At 42.3% G+C, this 18,218-nt stretch overlaps 2 protein-coding genes across 4 annotated transcripts; one reads left to right on the top strand and one right to left on the bottom strand.

Annotated features, from left to right (window-relative positions):
• The first annotated feature begins 434 nt into the window (after nt 1-434).
• fam117ba (family with sequence similarity 117 member Ba) lies at nt 435-7,580 on the top strand. The gene is made up of 8 exons (XM_063467567.1): nt 435-513; nt 888-1,039; nt 2,680-2,763; nt 2,891-3,001; nt 3,400-3,543; nt 3,684-3,891; nt 3,992-4,112; nt 4,405-7,580. Exons 1-8 carry the CDS (start codon nt 435-437, stop codon nt 4,628-4,630), a joined length of 1,125 nt encoding a protein of 374 aa, XP_063323637.1. The 3' UTR covers nt 4,631-7,580.
• Nucleotides 7,581-7,747: 167 nt separating this feature from the next.
• ical1 (islet cell autoantigen 1-like) lies at nt 7,748-17,389 on the bottom strand. Of its 3 annotated transcripts, none has more exons than XM_063466335.1 (15): nt 17,269-17,389; nt 16,480-16,499; nt 16,201-16,375; nt 13,344-13,416; nt 12,794-12,917; nt 12,502-12,700; nt 12,285-12,410; nt 11,273-11,371; nt 11,071-11,156; nt 10,813-10,862; nt 10,631-10,675; nt 10,310-10,465; nt 9,593-9,895; nt 9,418-9,507; nt 7,748-9,166 (listed from the first exon to the last, which is right to left on the bottom strand). In XM_063466335.1, exons 2-15 carry the CDS (start codon nt 16,485-16,487, stop codon nt 9,051-9,053), a joined length of 1,650 nt encoding a protein of 549 aa, XP_063322405.1. In that variant the 5' UTR covers nt 16,488-16,499; nt 17,269-17,389; the 3' UTR covers nt 7,748-9,050. The 3 variants fall into 3 exon arrangements, with proteins under 3 accessions (XP_063322405.1, XP_063322404.1, XP_063322406.1); XM_063466334.1 differs by having other exon boundaries at nt 7,749-9,166; nt 16,480-16,504; nt 17,269-17,344; XM_063466336.1 differs by lacking the exon at nt 10,310-10,465 and having other exon boundaries at nt 7,750-9,166; nt 16,480-16,504; nt 17,269-17,344.
• Nucleotides 17,390-18,218: the final 829 nt, after the last annotated feature.

Below are 18,218 nucleotides of genomic sequence, written 5' to 3'. Positions count from 1 at the left end.
GAGCTGCGTGTTTGCATTTATGGATTCATGTTCTATTCATTTCAACATTATAAGAGAAGATGAATGAGTTGATTCTTTGCTATCCATTAAAACTGTCTGCAGTGTGTGTTTGCACTGTTGCACTGTCGTTCTGCTGTCATAGCAGATGAGGGAGAATTCTGATGTTGAACTGTACTTTTTGGTATTTAAACTATGTAAATAATCATGATCTCAATATTGAAAATGTAATTCATTAGAATGCAAAGAATTCTCTGTTCTCAGAGAATGCATAGACTCAGAATTACATAAAAGAAGCTGTTGTTAATGCTATATCAACAACCTTACAGTGAGATGGACAGAATCACTATAAGTGGCGTTATATACAAGGTTGTAATATACTGTGTATACCAGATTTTTGCCTATACACAATCCTAGAGGTTTTGTGCAATTCACTGATGGTGCTAGTACCCTGCAAGAACCCATGGGTGTCAGTGAATCACTGCAAAACCTCAACCTGCAGTCAGGGTCAGTTGGGTACGCTCCCCTGCTCTCATTTAAGGTGTCTTAATGCCATTAACCAGGGGGTTGTGTGAGCCTGGCATAGCTGCTCTGCCCAGCATGGGATGGATTAACATCAATCTGGCCACACACAGACACACACACAGACTTCCTGACACAAACGTAAATACACACAGACCTAGACAGACAGAGCGAGCTTATCCCGTTGGCCAGCTGTATGTCTGGTGATTTGTTGATGTGTTTACATCAAACGTCTTTACATCTCTAGATCTAATCAAACTCATTTTCTGTTTTCCCTTCAGACTGCATCTGTGGCCTTAACCTTCTAGATTTCTCCTCTGGTTGTCCTCGACGCCTCCGGCATTCCCCCCTTCTCTCCCTCTGAGCAGTCTGCTCCCTCATTCTCCTCTCGGTTTCCCGCCATCGCGTCCAGCTGTGGCCCTCACAGGGCACGCTCGCTGGCTCTCACCTGACAGGTCCCTGGCCTCAGGACAACAGCCAGCAACAACACGTTCCCTACATGAGGGACAAAGCGACGCAGGTGAGTATAGCATCTCTTTGTGTAGTAATAATTGTGAGATACACAAAGTTTGCATTTTGTTTATATGCGCAGGCCATAATACATAGTAAAAGTATTATTACTGTTACTGGAAGAGGAAAGAACCCAAAGTGCTGACTGACATAAGGAAGAAAAATTAACAGTCTTAAAATTAAATTGTAGGAATTTTATGTTGCCCTTTTTCAGGCTTATTGGGCAACAGCTTAAGATGCCTTTCAGTCATCCTCTTCCCTGGCACAGCAGGTATGTGGGTGGTTTCTGCAAGACTGCAGGAAGAGAGGTTGGTTAGGTTTGGGAGGACATTATAGACTGACTGGATAAACTTGATATCGGGTGGCTCAGCCTTCCATAGTTTTAACCACAAGATATTCCAGTTCATTAACTGCTCCCATAAATTCCACACCCCTTGCTGCCGCGTCCCAACCATCCTACTGCATTGGGTTTCCTCTACCCCTGCTTGGGTCAGTTCCTGGACCAACTGGCTTCTTTGGGTTCCAGAGCTCTCCACTTCCTGCCTGTCCTTACCTCTATGCCAACCAAGGAGACTCTGGTGTTACTGGAGTCTCTATACAGCATCATCTTTGTTGTTTGGGTTGGTCTGAAAACCATGAATTCTTCTGACAGTCTGCTGAAGAGGAGTCACATGTTATTCTTCCTCCCATATAAAGCTGCCTCTGTGTAATTCATGGTCCTGCAAAAGTGTCTATCGCTTCAGTTCGGACAGTAAGCGGACAGATATATGCTTCCGTGCAGTCCTCTAAAATCCCAGCTGAACATAAATGTATGACCTGTGTGTCTGCCAAATGCTGATTGGTTCACTGGTGAGTGGAATAGGGAAGACAGCGGAACAGAAGGGAACAGAAGAACCATGAAAAAGATTTTTTTTTTTAAAAATAGAGAATGAAAAAGCACAAACAGTGTTTGCAGTATTTTTCACTTCAGCACTTTGTATGTTATGACTGCACTCTTTTCTGCAGCTGACTGACAAACCAGCAGCAGCATAAGCAAGAGTGGCGCACAAACCGGTTTTACCAGACACTTTGTACACTGCCTTGATAACAGAGCTCTCCACAGGTAGACAGGCCATCCCAGACTGCTAATGGACCGTCAGCGTGCTACCCTTGCTGAACCACAAATCCACTTTAGGCTACAGGGAAGGGCCAACCACCTACTAGCAATCGTGCTCCCAAACCCATAATGGCCAGTGTGACATTGTAAACCAGCAGTGTCTGGAGGAGTTGTGGCAGGATGCCATGCCAATAAATCCAGGCCTTGAACTTTACTGCCAGCTCTGATTTGTCCAACAATATAAGCCAGGTTTTCAGCTCTCTGGTGTTTCATGAGTTATGGTTGTGTCACTCAGTTTGCTGTTGGAAGACCTTCCCCAGGCTCTTAACTGGCGTCTCAGTTATAACATAAAAAACGTCCTGCACCCATCCTATTAGTCAGTTCTATAAATGGGCAGTTGGTGTTGTCTGTTTAAATAATCCCTATATATTTGATTAAGAACTGTCAAATGTTTTTTGGTTTCAGATGTATGTTTTTTTCCTGTTTAGCAGTTTTAAGCTTGTGTGTTTGAGCTTTAGTTCTGAACAGTGTATGTGTGGATCTGTGTGTGTCAGACTCCCAGGGCCTGGGCAGATGAGAGGAGGAGGGGCTCACACAAACGCTCGGCCTCCTGTGGGAGCACCGACCAGCTCAAGGAGGTCACTTTCTTACCTGATTACAGGCCCAAATAAACAACAAATTACAATACGGGTGTTGGAACATACTGAATCCCTTGTTTCTCAGCATGCCACCGTTAACACTGATGTCTGTATGTGCTCTCTTCAGATCGCCAAATTGCGTCAGCAGCTACAGCGCAGCAAACGCAGCAGCCGCCATCGGAGGGACAAAGAGCGCAAGGCCCCTTTCAATGGCAGCCACACCATCATCCAATCGCAGGTGACTAATAGAGACAGCATGCAGGTTGGAGGAAGACTGTGTTGGGTACCCAATCTGGGTTTTTGAGGACGTCCCACTTTCTCGATGTCCTTATATAGCTCCAGTGTGTGTGTGATGTAGACGTACGTACACACTTAGTGGCCACTCATGTCATTCTACTGTATGCGACAGAGATGGCAGTAGGGCCACTCACACGTTCCCTGTGGAGTCTGTTGCAATGCAGCTGTCCTGTATTCTGGATGTCCTGGAAGAAAATGAATGACTGCATTCATGCTATAGCAAACGTTAGTTCAGATAAATTATCTCCACATTTGTTTCTTTCTATGGCATCGATTGTTTAAAGTCACTAAACCCAAGATGACGTTTATAATAAATTCGGTTTGTCTGTGTTTTTGCAGTCGCCTATGCCTAAGACCATTCTGATACCCATCCCTATATCCAAGTCGTCGGCCCCTCGTTTCCGCAACAGCGTGGAGGGCCTTAACCAGGAGATCGAACGCATCATCATCCGTGACACCCCCGAGAAGGACGAGACCATTGTTGTGAGTTTCAATGAGTTAACGTGCTCCCAGTGTGTTAAATGTCGTGTCCTTCCCCCCAAAAAAATAAATCTCAGATTGTTTTGTTTTTTTAAAGATTGGGCATATAATTGTGATTTCGTGTGTGTGTGTTCGTGCAACAGCCACAAGATGTCCCCGATGGGCACCGTGCACCCCCTCCTGTCCCCCTACAGCGAAGTAGCAGTACCCGCAGCATCGACACGCAGACTCCCTCGGGCGGGGGCCTGAGCAGTAACCATAGCAACTGCAGTAGCCGTCCCGACTCCATCTCACCCTCCTACCTCACCGTCCTCAACGACACGGGTGGAGGCAGCCCGTACGAGGACAAAGGTGACCAACGCACGCGTACATACAAGAGTCAAAACCAGACACATAGCGGCGCCTTTGTGAGCTCGACGTGTCGCTAACCCACCTTCTCGCTTATTCTCAGAGCTGGGACCTTGCTCCCCGCTGCCCAAATACGCCGCCTCTCCTAGACCCAACAACAGCTACATGTTCAAGAGAGAACCTCCAGAGGGCTGTGAGAAGGTCAAAGTGTCTGAGGAGTCAATGTGAGTGGAAAAGGAGGTGTTCAGTGTCCTTTCAGTTGGAGACCAGCTGCTAACCCTAACCCGTAAAATCACAGAGAACAACCAAAATCGACATCAAATATGTCAAGTACTGTTTGTGTGGGTGTGAGCGAACCTTAATTTATCTCTCCACAGTTACATTGTTGTCCAAACGCCATTAAAAGTGTCTAAGTGTTTTTCTAAGTGTGTCAAGAGTTTTGCAAAATCATGATGAACTTGTATAAAAACAAGAGGTTAACATGTAGGCTAAATATGACTCTGCATGTGTTTCCAGGCCCAAGCCTCTGCAGGAGATCCCTCCCTTTCTGTGTCCTGACCGCAACAAGGTCAACTTCATTCCCAACAGCGGCTCTGCCTTCTGCCTCGTCAGCATCCTCAAGCCCTTACTCCCCGCCCCAGACCTCAACTTTCGCTCCGGGGTGGGCCTGCAAAGCCTGTCCCCATCCCTTGTGCCTCTGTCCACCCAGCCCTGCCTCCTGGAGGAGCCGGAGAGTTTCTGATGCCCCCCTGCAGCCTTCCAGTCCGCACACACCCCTTCCTCTCCTCTAAAACAGCCTCCCCCCACCAACATAATCCAAAAACATTTGAGGAAACGGCCCTTCTGCTCTAAAAAACTGCCTTCAGCATGCCAGCTAAGCTCTCTCTGATGTCCTTATCTTGTTCAAAAAGCGCTTCCCACTGCCTCTCCTCATCAGACAACTACAATGTGAGAGTCCTGCAGGCCTGAGCAGACCTCTGCAGCTAACATTTCATCGCTTTCTTCTACCTTAGTGCTGGTTATTGTTCCTGTTTTTTGGGAGGAAAAGGGAAGGACAGACTCTTTTATTTCATCGTATTATACCATGGCGCCTTTCCACGGACATATCTTTTTTTCTATCTGTAGTTATTTCTCTTGATATGAAATATGCCTTCCATGATAACAAAAAAAGGCTGCTGGTTTCCTTAGTGACCTAGAGTTTGACCACAGAGGCTAATTTTGGTGCTGCCAGAAAATATAGTAGCAAAACTTCAAGAGTCGTGAAAAAGACGAGTTCAAAATGTGCCTGATATTTTTCACTGATTTCCCTGAGTCATCATAGTGCTCTGATGATGTTGATGTTTAGATGAGACATCTTTGCACTATCGTGGCCATATATTCATAGAGAAAGGCTGAACCAGCTTCAAAACAAGCCAACAATGAGACGGTGCATAATTCACACCTTGAAACAAGTAAATACTTTATTTGGACCACCTTGTAAACCAAATCCAGACATCTGTTTTGTACTTTTATTAGCTGTTTGCCACAAAAGTTAGCTAAAACGGGGACAAAGCGGTGCCTTTGTTACGCTAACTGGTAGCAGTGAACTGGTCCCCTGCTGGGCAGCTTGTATCTTTGAGGAACACAGGCCAGGGCTAAGCGTGCAGCATGTTCAGCCTCCTTCCCAAGTCTCCCTCTTTTTACTCCGCCGTATTTGTTCCTTCTTTTTCCAGCTCTTTATCCCCTTTTTTCTCTCACTTTCACCGTAATGCTAATTTCCTTCTGACTTGCTCAGCTTGTGTTCAAATGTGTCCAGTAGGGCCCCTCTTCCCTGCAGGACAGGCTCCCTTCTGACGTGCAGGGCTGAGAGTAAGGAGATGTTGGTGAACCTGAGTATTACACAGCAGACTGGTCGATGGGGGGGTGTACAAATTAGAACCCACTTTACTGTGCGGATTCGGTCTACAAACTGACGGGCAGCAATTTGAAGTGAAAGATAAGAGACTAGTGGTGAAGGTAGTAGAGCATTAATGAGCTATAAAGACAGATAGTTCCCTCAGAAATTTGTAGAGACTAAAGATAAAGGTAAACGATAGATTGTAATATTAAAAAATAATATCAGAGTTGAATGTAGTATAAAAATAAACAACCGTGGTTGGATCTGATGTAACTGTAGACAGTAAAACCCGGATGTAGCAGGAGCGCATCCTGGATGTTGTACTTTCTGACTTTAGAGTGAGCATAGTTTTAAAAAACAGACTTGCTGTTCTGTTCAGCAACACCTGAAAATGGGAACTGAGCCTTTAAAGCAGGCTTTGAGGGCTGGTGTCCTGCAGGTTTTAGATATCACCCTGGGTCAACACCCCTGAATCAAATGATTAGTTCATTACCAGGCGAGGAGGTAATTTAGCCATTTAAATCAGCTGTGTTGGATCAAGGACACACCTAAAACCTGTAGGACACCAGCCCGTGAGGCCTGGAGTTCCCCACACTTGCTTTAAAGTAATCAAGTGTTTACTGAGCTCATGGAGCAAGATAGTTGAGGGCGATTTTCCCTGAGATTTCTGTCTTAAGATTGCTGTTTTAAGGCACTTCCATGTCAGCTTCACTGCATCTGATTTTATACTGTCTGCAGCTGCACATCTGATTGGTGCGCAAAAGTATAGTCTGTGACTTAACTACAGCGAGCAACATGAAAGATCATTGTATGAAGACAACTGTATTCTTGTGCAGTTTATGGCTCACCAGTCTCTCCCTGCCTCAGCCCATCCTCTTGTATTCTTGTATATGTCTACTACTCGACTGTGCCTGCTATGGTAGGATAGGAATGTACCGGGTTTGTAAATATAGAGGCACGATGTGTTTGTATTTATCGGCTGAAAAAGATATGTATCAGAATGAGTCACAAGTGTACGACTCCCCTTCTCCCCCCTCCTATTCCCTCACCAAGTACTGTGAATTCCTACATGTCTCATTATTGTGAATAATAATAATGTATTTATTTATCAGACAGGAGTGTAATTGGGTCTTAAGAGTTTTAATCCTGAAGAGATTTCATCATCATCCATCTCAGGTTGTAGTGCACAGAAAACAAGATATTCAGACTTCTCAGTGCGCACTAACAAGTTTACTGAACCGAGAGCAAACCAACAGCTGCTGTTTATGTAGCCTCACACAGTGGAGATCATGAATTACTTAAATATGTAGCAGAGCTGAAGTAGAGAGAAGCATTGTTCAGTGACCTGGTCCAGAATAACAGGTAGTCCCAAAAAATAATTATGTAACAAAAAACATGTTTAAACGAAAATGCTGACAAACAATCACACCTACATATTCCCTTTTGTCTTTTTCAGACGTGTTTACAGGAACAAAAAGATTTGTATATGTGAAAATACAGATTTATTCCCCACTTTTAGTCGTATTGGAGTAAGGCACGACACAAAAAGTCGACACGTCAGTTTTTTGTTTGCTTGTCCCGTTTATTGGAAACAACTGCCAAGTTAAATTCTTTTGAGTGAAATAAAAAGGAATAGTTAAATAAAGCATCTGTGATTGAGAAATACATTCTTTTAAAGTGAGGAAATCAAGAGTCAGTAGTGTGTGTGTGTGTGTGTGTATCTATATATCTCTGTATATATACAGATATATGTATATATATATATATATATATATGTGTGTGTGTGTGTGTATATATATATATATATATATATATATATATATGTGTGTGTATATATATATATGTGTGTGTATATATATGTGTGTGTGTATATATATATATATATATATATATATATATATATATATATATATATATATATATATATATATATATATATATATATATATATATATATGTGTGTGTGTGTGTGTGTGTGTATATATATATATATATATATATATATATATATATATATATATATATATATATCAGGCTTCCTTCTTGCTTTCTTGTCCCCTTGCCTCAGTTGCTGAGTAGTAGTGAGGTTTGTTTGTATTCCCAAAAGCTGAGATAATAATATGCAGCTGGTATTAAGTCATTTTGTGAGTTGCTCAACTTCGAGAGACACAGTCTTATCACCTTAGCTCAACTGAGTGTGGTTGTACAGGCACACATATATCGTAACTAAGGATTTGGTTTCAGTCTGTGCATGTGGAGAGAATATTTACATGATAACTCGTTTTCATCAAATCTGTTTTAGAAACACAGCTCTGCACATTTTTTCACTAAACTTATAAATACTCAGAAATGCGGGTTTCTGCAGTTTTTCGCACTCAAAGAAGTACAATCACTAAATCCACATCAAGTGAGGGATCCATGTTTTTTTAAATATGTGACATGGTAACAGCTCTCCAGAGTTGATTCCTCCATATAAACCATATATCTGTGTATCTTCAAAATACACAAGACACAAAGTTAAAATAGTCAGTTACAGTGTTACTTGATAGTGTTGCTTTTCTTCCATCTTTACAGTACGCTGCACAACAAAAACATCTGTTTCTCCGACCAGTGATAGTGCTGTCATTTGTAAATCAGTACATTTTTATGTACCAATAACAATTAATATCCCATGGCCAAAATTTCCTTCAAAAGTACAGAATAAATCCTTCACAGATTTTTCTTGGCCCTGGATTTGTGATTGTTAAACAACAGATGAGACTATTTCAAACATACATTTTGACCCAGTTTGAGTGAAATCAGAGATGAAGATGGACAGATAGAGTGCAGGCACAGAGTCCTCTAACTCCAGCTGATTAAGCATACAATGCAGGCCAGTTATTAAAGAGCTCTATCAATAAAGTAAATCAAAGTAATGCAGACGCAAAGATTCAAAGTTTCTTCAGTGATGGTGATATACTGTGTTCCTGGTGCAGCTGGAGATACACTATATAAAATAGTGTAAAACATGTAATATATCCTATGATGAGACATTTTGAGTCCCTGACAGTGACCCACAAAAATAAACCCGAAACCCAAAACATGAGGTTTGCTATGTACATGACTCAGCGGCTTCACAGGTAGTGTTAACAGTCTTCACTGACAATATCTCCTGTTTAAAACACCATCTTTTACTCATTTGCGTCTTTCTCACTGTTCGTCTTTGTTTACTTGAATGATGACATGGAACATTGCAAAGAATCCTTGGGGAGAGAAGATGCACGCACATACACACACAAGCACATATTCAGGCATTGAGCAGCTCGTCTGCGGATCGTCCAATGGCATCAGGGTTGGAAAGAGGGTCGAGGTCTGCAAACAGGTTGAACCAGGCAGACATGTCTTTGGATCCCCCAGGGGCAGCTACATATACACACACACATATTTATACATTTTATAAGTTTACTGCACAGCAGCCACACCTGGATCAGCAATATATTTAGCAAATATCAACTAATTAAAGTTACAGTACAGTCTCTTAACTGGCAGTTATGTGAGAATGCATCCAAGGCCACGGATGCATAAGATGCGTAACAAGGAACACAAATTACTTCCTCCAGGGAGTATTTTTAAGTAGTGTACTTTCTGAGGAATGAGGAAGAGATTACCATTACCTGCAGATTTGGGAGCTGGCTGAGCTGATTGGTTTGGACTTTGAGGAACCTGCAGGGGTGGAGCTTGGAACATAGGAGGGGTTGCCCAACCTAAAAGGCAAACAGCCATTGTGAAGAATCCAGTAGCACAATCAGTTATCAGATAGTATGCTGCAGTGAGCAACGTGTGGCTCACCTGTGGAGCTCAAACTGTGATCCAGCAGCTGGGAGGGCAGAAAGCCTGTGGGGCTAGGGGGGTTAGAGGGTGGACGTGCTGCTGTTGCACCAGTCTGTGCTCCTTGGCTGGTTGTGGGGACACTGGGAGAGGTAAACATCCCAAAAGCATCCTGCCATTCTTTGCTGAACTCATCGCTAGCTCCTGAACCAGGGCTAAGAAGGTCTTTGAGGAAGGCCATGTCCCCTGGTTCACCGTCCTCCTCCTCCTTTTTCGGGTTCGTCCCGGCAGGGTGTGGCTGACAGCCAGTGTGCAGACTCCCATCTAGAGGGAAGGGGGAAGAACAGGAAAGTTATTAAACCAGAGACAAAACACATCCGAAACGAATCAAGTCAGATGAGGTCTGACCATGAAAAAGAGGACTAAAATTAGAACAGAAGGTTAAGACTTCAGTTCAGCTACTTGTTGAGTAACAACATGCAATGAGGGAAACGCAGCTATGTATCTGTCCTCTATAAAATGAGTCCGAAAATAAAGAGATGAATTGGTCCCAATTGCTTAATGTTAATCACACATTTAGAAAAGACTGATAGTGGAAGCAAAAAGACTGAACCCACAAGTTGAAACCTCAGTAGGAGTGAATTTCTGACGACACCAAGCAAAGTCAAGTAGGAAGCCGAGACTTAGTGAAGCAGGTTGAAGTTAGAATGAGAGGAAAAAGACAGCCAACCAGTTTACCGGTGGCAGGCAGCTGTGAGAGGCCAAACTCGAGGTTTCCAAAGCCCCGAGGCTGGTGTAGGGCATTTGCTGGGGCTGTGGGCTGTGGCATGTCACAGGCCATAAGCATCAGGTCATCATCAGAGCTTCTTGACAGTCCACTGAGGTTTTGCAGGGCTGGTGTGGGTGCGATAGCATTTTGGTGAGCTGAGATCAAACGATCATAAAGCCAATAGGCATCCATTCCACAATCAGCAGCAGCAATTCCAGTTGTGCATGCATGTTGTATTTGCACGAGTGCCAGCTACAGAACACACTTAAAACAAGCAGACAGTCACTTACCGCAGTCATCGGTCTGCCTCTGCCCATCACTACTGAGTGGGAGGTCTGGAAAATAAAACAAATCATTAGTAATGTGTAATTTGCTATTGACGATATTTTTCTTCCTCGATTTTATAGGTATACTTGGATGCTTCAAGTGTAGCTGGTGCAGACTGCCTTTTAGCCGACAGGTGGCAACATACCTGCATCGGTGGCACTTCCTGACAGGTTGTCATCATCCAAGGAAAGCAGACTAAGAAACGAAAGAGAGAAAAGGGGAAATAACGATAAAAGTGTCTTATCAGGATGCTTTTGCTATTTATAGCAATGCAGTGGCCTTTATTTGATTTGGAGACGCTTTTAGAAACCACTTGGGTAAACACTGCTCCAAGTCCTGATCGTCCAAAAGGATTTCATGAGACACTTTTCAATTCAGATTTGTCCCATCATTTTTCTCATACCTTTCTGTGTTGCTCTGCAGTGCTGCCTTCTCTTTCTCCTCTTGTTTTTTAGAGTCTGAGATTTGCTCCAGGGGATCCCGCAGATCCTGAGGGAAGTACAAACAGTGGTACATTTCAATCTATGGAAAACTTTAGATTCAAGTACTTTGAACCACTACAGTTTGGTGTTTAAGTAGAAGCAAAGGGCAACAATCTGAAATACCTTGAGTGTGGTAAACTGGTATGGTACATGTCCCTGGAAGGCCTTGTGGATTTCTGACATGGCCTGAGCAGTTTTCTCCCAGAACTGCAGCAGGGTGGTCTAACAGCACAGAGAAAGCCCAATGACTGAAAACATTTAATTTAGGAGTCCCTAAACACATCAGTCTTATTACAGGTTAGCTTGACCTCTCTTCAACAAACAAGAGCCTAAACTTAACTCATGACTTTTAGGCTCTGTGAATGGTACTCATGGTCATTGATTAGTGGTCTTTGATCAATGAGCTTTGATCAGTGGTTGTTGATTAATGGTCATGAGAATTTGCATATTAATGATCAAGGAACTGACCTCCAAGCCCATTGTTCCTTCAGTGGTCCTAGTTTCAGTCATTAAGCAAATGTACTGTTTATAAGATTGGGGAAACCTACAGTCAGCTAAGACTGAAGAAGTCACTTGGATGAGTGACAAAACGTTTCTCCCACTGAAAACGCTACGTCCAGATGAACAGAATCAACTTTTAGGGTCTGAGTGTTTTTACACAGCAAAAAAAAAGAAAAAAGATTAGATTACAGTGGGTGAAAGAATTATTCACCACTTACTAGATTTGTAAGTTTGCTCACTTACAATGGAAAAAGTCCGTTTTAGCTTTAGCCAGCTTGCTCCTACAAGAGGTAAAAACCCTACAATAACACAAAGAAACCCCAACAATCAGACAGCCTCCTATGAGCGAGCATAATTGCGACAATGGGAAGGAAAAACTCCCTTTTAACAGGGAGAAACCTTTGGCAGAACCAGGCTCAGGTAAGGCCGGCCATCTGCCACGACTGGTTGGAATTTAGTCGCTTTAAAAAAATAAAATTAAATAAAAAAAAAAAAAAGCTCAAAAAACATTTGGGACAGAGCTAATCGTCAGTACTCGTACTAGACTTCATTACATTTAGAAGTGTTCCTTACATTTTGTCCACCGCATTAACAAAGTGGGGAAGGCATTCTTAGAAATGATAAAAACTTGTACCTGGTAGGTACAGAGGGAGTGGGAGAGCATATTGCAGCGGCTTGCTCCCAGCATGTCCACCTTCTGACACACATCGTTCTTCAGCTTTTCAAACTGGCTCTTTGTCCCTCTTACCTGCGCCTGGACCTGTGGACAAAAAGACATCTGCATTAGATACACATACATACGCAGAGTACTGCAAAAGAAAACCAACCCGAACAAATGGGCCACATCATGCCTTGCGAAACTTTTCCAGCTGTTTGTAGGTGTCTGGGTCGAGCTCTTGGGAGACATCTTTCATCCAGAGCAGAGCTCCTCTGTACTCTGTGCGGGCCTTCTCCATACAGGTTACTGTCAAAAGTGTGTCCGAAATGGCACGCCGCCGGAACGTCTCCACTTCCTGGTGCAAACGGTGCAGTGACGGACAAAGTGCCATCCTGAAGAAAAACGACAGGAAACAGTTCATGTTTGTGTAATCGCATTTTTATAGCGCATAATCACTAGTGCCAGTGTTCTCTCCTGCTGCTAACCTCTGTTTGGCAGAGGCGCACAGAGCCTTGCTAGTGGCATCCATCATGTTTCCAGCCTTTGTGCGATCGTGCTCGGCTTGGAATCGCAGGAACAGGCCGAGCTCATTCTCCTCCTGAGATAAGCCTGAAGAAAGAGAAACGAAGACAGCTGCACAATGAAATCGCAGGACTCTCATAAATGAGTGACTAATGCAGTTTAATAGATTTTCATAAACCTGCAGCACTAACACTGCTAAAGAATAAAGCTGCACACTCAAAAAAACTTTAGATAATTTCTTCAATCAGCTCTCACTAGTTTTTAGCAGGAATTACTCGAGTGCTATATGTGCTACATCATGTACTTCACACTTCAAATTACGAAATGTGACAGTAGATCACACTGAATGATGGAAAATGCCCTTCATTTACTTACACTATTAAATTCTGGAGAGCTGCAAGCATCAACAAAATGTTCACCCATAATGGTTAGTTGTATGTCTCCGGAGTGCTCTGATATAGCAACGCCTGGAATTCCTACCTCTTTGAGAAACTGACTCAGAATCTGACTCACGTGTGATCCTGTGCTGATACTTCTCGATCACCTTCAGCAGCTCTGTGCACGTAGACTGAACGGAGCGGAAGAACTGCAGAGACAAACGGGAACAATCTTGAGATCTTTTCTTAAAACATCTCCTTCTGATTAACCTTTTTGCTCTTTTTCGAAAGTCAAGTTTTGTTCTTTAACAGTGCGACGTTTGCTCCTCTTCACTGAGGTACTGCTGACAATCACAAAACAGAACAGATTTTTATGGCCCTTTCCATCTGCTGTCAGTGAGCTGCCTCTTCTCCCGTCTGGTGGACAACAGCAGTGACTAAATGTGTCATAGCAACACACATTCACATTAGTGCTGCTGTCTGACAGAAAGGAAAGGGTCACCTTGATCTCTAGAGTCTGCTGAAGAATAGTAAGTAGTAGTTTAAAAAATAAATAAATAAAATAGTAGCACTTACAGTATAGAAAGTGCATGTACGCTCTATTTGTATTACTAGAGCCATTTTATAATATACTGCAACACTGAACATTGGTTCTTTAACTTGTTAGTTACTGTCTTGGAGCAACTGTGACCACATAATTTCCTCTGGGCTTAATAAATGATTCCGATTCTTTGTCTGATTCTTAGCAGACAAAGAAGATTGTGAGACAGCAGAAGTTGTGGGTGTGCTGAACATGTGTAGTTACTCTTTAACTGTAGAGTAAACAGTCATTAACTTTAATCTGGACCTCAGCGGTGGCCAAACATATCAGCATACAGGTCACTTCTCCTGCACGACTCCTTTAAGTAAGACGAGCATTACTAACCAAAATCACTTACTGGGATTTTCTAGAACACTGCTAAAGCTTTCTCCATCAGCTACATAAACACAATGACACAGAACAATATACAAAATTCATTAATGATGAATTCCATTCATCTAAATGGAATATAACAATGTGCTGCTCCGTAAATATGACGGGAGGTTTTATTTTAATAGATTACATGTCACAAATCAATATTAGCAGAAAGAGCACTCTGAAGACGCACAGAGGTACCTTTTGTCTGTCTCACAGGGGGATGAATTTCTTCTGTTCTCCTGAGAGAAGAAGAACAGAAGAAAGATAATCTCGTACCAGAGCAAAACAAAGGCCTCTGGGGCAGAACCTGCACAACTAAATAACAGCCGTGTTTCAGCAAACCCAGAGAAGTGCTCTTCTTTGATGAGAAGTAAAAGAGGACACTGTACCCCATCCAGCTGTTGTTGCAAAAGTCTCATGAATAGTTAGCACTCATGTAAGTGGACAGGGAAAAGATCTCTGTAAGCAATGGACACCAGGAAACAATACACTGTAGGTAAGAGCTTTTCAGTTGTCATTTTGATATGTGTGATTCCTTTTATTTTCCTCTCAGTAGCAAAACAGCAGGCAACAGAGTTTACGACAGATTAAAGATGCATTCATTATTTTGATATTCAGATTACTGCTGACTACTGAGTGATCAAGGCCGCAGTTGCTTTAGAGACCTTTGAAATGTTCTCCACTCACCTACAAGACTGTGAACACTAAACAGTTATTTTATCTCTAAGAAGAGATATCCAATACTGTCTGCCTTCTAATGAACCGCATTTCACTTATTCTAGCTGTTGTCTTGTGAAAAAGGTGAGCGATTTAAAAAACAACAACAGGTAGGTGGAAGAGTTTGTGATCTGTACTAAACTTGCAGATCCAGTTTTCTCCAGGAGCAAATGGACGTGAAGCCACCGGGACAAATGCGTGCTTTTAACTCAAGCAGTGAGTTTAGCACTCCTGCAGTTACGCAACTGAAACCAAATCCTTCCCTTGGGAATAGGACAAAATCCTTAGGAAGTTAGCCTGAGTACTATACAGCAGAGAACTTTTTTTATTTAGACAAGACAAGAATATTTTATTGTCTTTTAAACTTATTCTAAAATGTAAATGTATTATTTGAAAACAGAATGAATGTTTTGTGCTTTCTTTGTGAGTTAGCAGGACTTGGTAGGGGGTTTTTATTTTGAAAAGTTTTGAAAAGAACAGGATGAAAATCGCAAGTTCATCGCTGTAGCTTAAACAGCTGGCTTGCTCACTGCTGAATGGGGCAAGGTTGTTTCCTGGCATAGATTCCCGGCCTCCCAGAGAAAAGAACGGAGGTCGACACCTGCGCCTCACAAGCCACAGGTTAGAATTAGGGTTAACCGTAACCCCATTAATACATATACTATATGTATTAATTTATCCTCTCCCAATTACGTCTGTCATCCACCCATCTGCCCTCCCCAATCCCAATGTCTCCTGACCTAAAACAGCTCTCTCTTTTTCTTTTTTTTTATCTTGAAGGTTGCTGACGCCTGGGCTACACTAAAATCTGCAGTTGTTAATATAACTTTTATTAATGAGAGCAAATTTAATCTATACTCAGATGGGGAAAATTTGGACTCTTACTGTGTTCCAAGTAAGGATTCTGTAAAGCATACCATGTCACACTGCAAAACAGGTAGAGCACTTCCCTAAAGCTGCTAACACTGAAAAGCTATTCATATTTAAAATTTAGATTAAAAGTTATGGCTATCTGTGGAAGACAGAAGAGTCGAACAAAATCAAACCAATATGACGGAAAATAAAGGAAAAACAAACATCCTGTAGCTCCTGTGGTTAAAGCCATTCCACAAAACTTCAAGTTTGTGAGCTGCCGTTTTCCTACTCTGGAAGCTGTTCTTTAATTTTAAAAACTGTATTTTCTCAATAGAATTTGTTTTTCTTGAATAGCCTCAGGCTCTTTTAAATAAATTCTTCATTTTCCTTCAAATTTTGAGCAATGAATATCATCTTGTGTGTCGCCAAATATTAAAACACTCTTAAGCCTGTCCTTCCCCACCTCGAGCTTAGCATCCAGGTCAGCATCTGAGGCCACCACATACTCATCCTCCTTCTTGCCCGTGGCTTTGATGAGGACCTGTTTGGTCTTCCAAAATTTCTTCTGCATACGGGCCATCACTGAGCTGTCCTCGCCAAGCAGAGCCCGGCCACCACTCAGCATGTCTCCGGCAAACCTGGAGCCATGGACGATGACGTTGTCAGCAACATTTTTTACCGGGCTGTGTGTGTGTATATGAATTGCATATAATGCTTACAATAATAACAAATTTTCACCTACCCGTCCATAGTAGATAACCACTGTTCTAAAAGTATACAAAACAACAGTTTAGACAGATGGAGAGAATAGTAGCATAAAGCATAAATTAATCATTTTAGGTTTCTGTATAGGTGAAGGTTCCTCAACGCAAAAATACATAAGCAGACAGCAGATATGATAGGGGGGGGGGGGAAGGGTTTTGTACAAAAGTGAATAAAATCCATCTATTCAACGTTTAACACATCATTGAGTAATAAAAGATATTCCTGCAGTTGGGCTTCCTGTATGACTTTGCTTCGATGTACACACATACACAAAAAAGCAGTAAACATGCCTGAAGACTGAGCTGAGATATAATCAAGTTACAAACGCTTATGTGGGTTTATTTTGGCCCAAACGCCTCCGTGCTGAGGGCTAAAGAAGCTAATCTAAAATGCCTCGAATATGGAGCAGGGATCAGACACCTGCGACTTCAAGGAGTCAGAGAGAACTGAGACAGCTGGATGTCGAGCAGGTGTTACATTTCAGCAAAATAGAGCTCTCTGACACGTAAACCCCCCCAAAACCAGGTGTCGTTCGGACATTTATCTACACAGAGTACAATTATGAAAGGGTAAACATGTATAGTAGTCAAGTAAACGAACTAAGGGACCGTAAAGGAGCTTGTGTGCTAGCAGCAGTTTAGCTAGTAGCAGGTTTGATGGTTAAAGCTGCGAAACGTCTTGAGACCATCTAACTGAGTGACCGTGCGTTTTACTGAAAGTCTTTCATTGTATGGCTCCATCCTCTGTAAGGTGAAAACAGTGTTACCTTTATTTACTTTCTCTCCAGCACTCCGTGCATGTATTCAGCTCAGCTAGCCTCCTCTGACGATAGCCATCACCATCTGAGTCACAGAAACAGGATATGGTTAAGCAGCTGCAGCGATGCATGAACACTAGAGGCCGCTGTTAGACAGCTGAATTCAAAGATCGTCTGTTGACAGGATAACCTACCAGAGGATAATCGGTTCTTTCCTCCGATACGTAAAGATGGACGTGATTTGGACGTGATGGGCGTGATAAATAAATATATAGCATGTTAAATCTATATGTGTTCCACGTGATAATGTCAAAAGAAACTAGTGATTCTGATGGTCGTGATACTGGCTATATGAGTCAGACTATAAATAGTGAATGTAGCTAAAATTCAAAATGAATGTAGATATAATTATTTATTATAAATGAATGAGTCCCTTAGGAACTTCAGCACCAATATGTTGGAAAGCTTATCTGGTCATATCAGTTGGTTTCAGTCGTCAAGTTGTTAAGAAAGTTATGTTAGGCATATTAATCAAGTAGGAGTTGGAGCTCCTTTCATCACACCTCCACTGACAAACCAGTTGGAGGAAATAGTCAACAGGTTGACTCTGGCTCTTGAGAAATTTGAGGACGTTTATTATGTGAATGCATAATGTGTTAAACTTTAAAAAACATTTTTAAAAGGTAGTTTATTAATATAAACCTTGAGGTTGCCCAACTGATGTTGTGTAGGCATTTTGCTAATTGAAATGAACTGAACGATCCTCACTGCAGACCTGATTGCCCATTGTCCTTCTTCGCGGCTGAGCAAAACCAGACAGTGACTGGTGTGCAGGACAGACTGGATGATGGTAGTGTAGAAGATGACCAGCAGCTGCTTCCACTGACAGTTCTGATCTGTCAAATGTTTCTTTAACTTGAGTAACTGGAAGACTAGTCAGAGTTGAGGGCAAGATGAAT

The sequence above is a fragment of the Pelmatolapia mariae genome, linkage group LG23, assembly GCF_036321145.2.
Source record: "Pelmatolapia mariae isolate MD_Pm_ZW linkage group LG23, Pm_UMD_F_2, whole genome shotgun sequence".
Classification (NCBI taxonomy): domain Eukaryota; kingdom Metazoa; phylum Chordata; class Actinopteri; order Cichliformes; family Cichlidae; genus Pelmatolapia; species Pelmatolapia mariae.
The sequence above is the reverse complement of the archived record's forward strand: the minus strand, read 5'-3'. Positions and strand labels throughout refer to the sequence as shown.